The following is a 2485-nucleotide window of genomic DNA, read 5'->3' as shown; positions in this document are numbered from 1 at the left end:
GACGTTCATAACCTCTTTTCCAGGTGTCAGTTGCTGGGCTGAAGCACTGTGTCGTGGCAGAGCTACAGCTCTCACACTCTTCAGCCATGAATGGCAAGCATTGTCTGCTCAGGAACTTGCAGCTCTGATTGACAGCAAAGGCAGTGCCAACCAAAGCTGTTACTTACTGATTTTATTCTTTCAGGCATTACTTTTCCAACAGCCACAGGTTCCTTCTCCACTTCTTTCTCTTCAACCTCCTGTCCAGAGTCAGAGGGAGCCAGCAGAGGTTCTGGTTCGGGTGTTGTGCCCTGGGGACAGTCAGTAGAGTCAGGGACAGTCACCATTCTGTCCCTTGCAAGGTTGGATAGTTACACACAATAACAAAAGGGTCATTTGACACAAGGCCACTTTCTTGTTCAATTTTCATGCATTTCCTGAACTAGGCTGTTCAGAGGGGCAGGTACCCCCAGGGCACAATTATTCCTATGTGTCCTGCAAGGGACACTGTGACTCAGCTTGGAAGTTCAAAACCCCTTTTCCAGGTGTCAGTGGCTGGGCTGAAGCACCATGTCAAGGCAGGACTCCAGCCCTCACAATCTTCAGCCATGAAAAGCAAGCTTGCTCTGATCACAACTTCTAAATGACACCAAAGGCAGTGCTAATGTACTCTGGCACTTACTGATTTAATTTCTTCAGGCTCTGCTGCTCCAACAACACCCGCAGGTTCATTGTCCACTTCCTCTTCTTTCCCGTCTTGTCCAGAAAGAGAGGGAGCCAGCAGAGGTTCTGGTGTCAGATTTGTGCCCTGGGGACAGTCAGTAGAGTCAGTGACAGTCACCATTCTGTCCCTTGCAAGGTTACACACAATAACAAAACGATCATTTGACACAAGGCCACTTTCTTGTTCAATTTTCATGGGTTTTCTGAAATAGGCCCTGTGGAGGGACAGGTACGTTGAGGGAACAGTTGCTCCTGTCTCCTAGAAATCCTGCACGGCAATCTAAAGACTAAACAGGAAGAATCAAAACCCCTTTTACAGGTGTCAGTGGCCGGGCTGAAGCACCATGTCATGGCAGGACTCCAGCCCTCACACTCTTCAGCCATGAATGTCAAGTGCTGTCTGCTCGGGAACTTGCAGCTCTGAATGACACCAAAGGCAGTGCTAACCGAAGCTGTTACTTACTGATTTAATTTCTTCAGGCATTACTTTTCCAACCGCCACAGATTCCTTCTCCACTTCTTCCTCTTCAACCTCCTGTCCAGAGTCAGAGGGAGCCAGCAGAGGTTCTGGTGCCGCTGTTGTGCCCTGGGGACAGTCAGTAGAGTCAGGGACAGTCACCATTCTGTCCCTTGCAAGGTTGGATAGTTACACACAATAACAAAAGGGTCATTTGACACAAGGCCACTTTCTTGTTCAATTTTCATAGATTTTCTCAACTAGGCTGTGCAGACGGGCAGGTACCCCCAGGGCACAGTTATTCCTGTGTGTCCTGCAAGGGACACTGTGACTCAACTTGGAAGTTCAAAACCCCTTTCCAGGTGTCAGTGGCTGGGCTGAAGCACCATGTCAAGGCAGGACTCCAGCCCTCACACTCTTCAGCCATGAAAAGCAAGCTTGCTCTGATCACAACTTCTAAATGACAGCAAAGGCAGTGCTAATGTACTCTGGCACTTACTGATTTAATTTCTTCAGGCTCTGCTGCTCCAACAACACCCACAGGTTCATTGTCCACTTCCTCTTCTTTACCCTCTTGTCCAGAAAGTGAGGGAGCCAGCAGAGGTTCTGGTGTCAGGTTTGTGCCCTGGGGACAGTCAGTAGAGTCAGTGACAGTCACCATTCTGTCCCTTGCAAGGTTGGATAGTTACACACAATAACAAAAGGGTCATTTGACACAAGGCCAATTTCTTGTTCAATTTTCATGGATTTTCTGAAATAGGCCCTGTGGAGGGGCAGGTACATCCAGGGGACAGTTGCTCCTGTCTCTTAGTTATCCTGCACGGCAATCTAAAGACTAAACAGGAAGCGATAAAATTTTTTTTCCAGGTGTCAGTGGCTGGGCTGAAGCACCGTGTCATGGCAGGACTCCAGCCCTCGCAATCTTCAGCCATGAAAAGCAAGCTTGCTCTGATCACAGCTTCTAAATTACACCAAGGCAGTGCTAATGTACTCTGGCACTTACTGATTTAATTTCTTCAGGCTCTGCTGCTCCAACAACAGCCACAGGTTTACTGTCCACTTCCCCTCCTTTCCCCTCTTGTCCAGAAACAGAGGGAGCCAGCCGAGGTTCTGGTGCCACTGTTGTGGATCTCCTGGCTGCATCAGTCAGAGGAGCAATTTTGACAAGACTCTTGGGTTTTCCTAAAAACGGATGCTGCACCCAAAACAAAAGAAAAACGAAAGCAGCCATTACTTTCCAAATGCAATTTCTCACAGGCTCCAGTGGGATTCCTCTGGTTACCAGCAATACACATCAGGAGGACGTAGGGAACTATCTAGACCTCC

The 2485-nt window shown here is 48.5% G+C and overlaps 1 protein-coding gene across 3 annotated transcripts; it reads right to left on the bottom strand.

Moving 5' to 3' along the window:
* Window positions 1-46: 46 nt before the first annotated feature.
* On the bottom strand, window positions 47-2466 carry LOC113980701. Of its 3 annotated transcripts, none has more exons than XM_027707905.1 (4): window positions 2163-2448; window positions 1659-1784; window positions 662-787; window positions 57-290 (listed from the first exon to the last, which is right to left on the bottom strand). In XM_027707905.1, exons 1-4 carry the CDS (start codon window positions 2388-2390, stop codon window positions 81-83), a joined length of 690 nt encoding a protein of 229 aa, XP_027563706.1. In that variant the 5' UTR covers window positions 2391-2448; the 3' UTR covers window positions 57-80. The 3 variants fall into 3 exon arrangements, with proteins under 3 accessions (XP_027563709.1, XP_027563706.1, XP_027563707.1); XM_027707906.1 differs by lacking the exon at window positions 662-787 and adding an exon at window positions 1166-1288 and having other exon boundaries at window positions 60-290; window positions 2163-2444; XM_027707908.1 differs by lacking the exons at window positions 662-787; window positions 1659-1784 and adding an exon at window positions 1166-1288 and having other exon boundaries at window positions 47-290; window positions 2163-2466.
* Window positions 2467-2485: the final 19 nt, after the last annotated feature.

The sequence above is a fragment of the Neopelma chrysocephalum genome, unplaced genomic scaffold (assembly GCF_003984885.1).
Source record: "Neopelma chrysocephalum unplaced genomic scaffold, ASM398488v2 Primary Assembly neopelma1_94995, whole genome shotgun sequence".
NCBI classification, from domain to species: domain Eukaryota; kingdom Metazoa; phylum Chordata; class Aves; order Passeriformes; family Pipridae; genus Neopelma; species Neopelma chrysocephalum.
This window is presented reverse-complemented; position numbering and strand designations above follow the sequence as displayed.

Excerpts from the sequence above, each read along its gene's own strand:
- LOC113980701 (XM_027707905.1), bottom strand. The coding sequence starts at position 2,390 with ATGGCTGCTTTCGTTTTTCTTTTGTTTTGGGTGCAGCATCCGTTTTTA. Across the intron at positions 788-1,658 it reads AGCCTGAAGAAATTAAATCA|GGCACAAATCTGACACCAGA; the intron begins GTAAGTGCCAGA and ends GACTGTCCCCAG. Across the intron at positions 291-661 it reads AGCCTGAAGAAATTAAATCA|GGCACAACACCCGAACCAGA; the intron begins GTAAGTGCCAGA and ends GACTGTCCCCAG.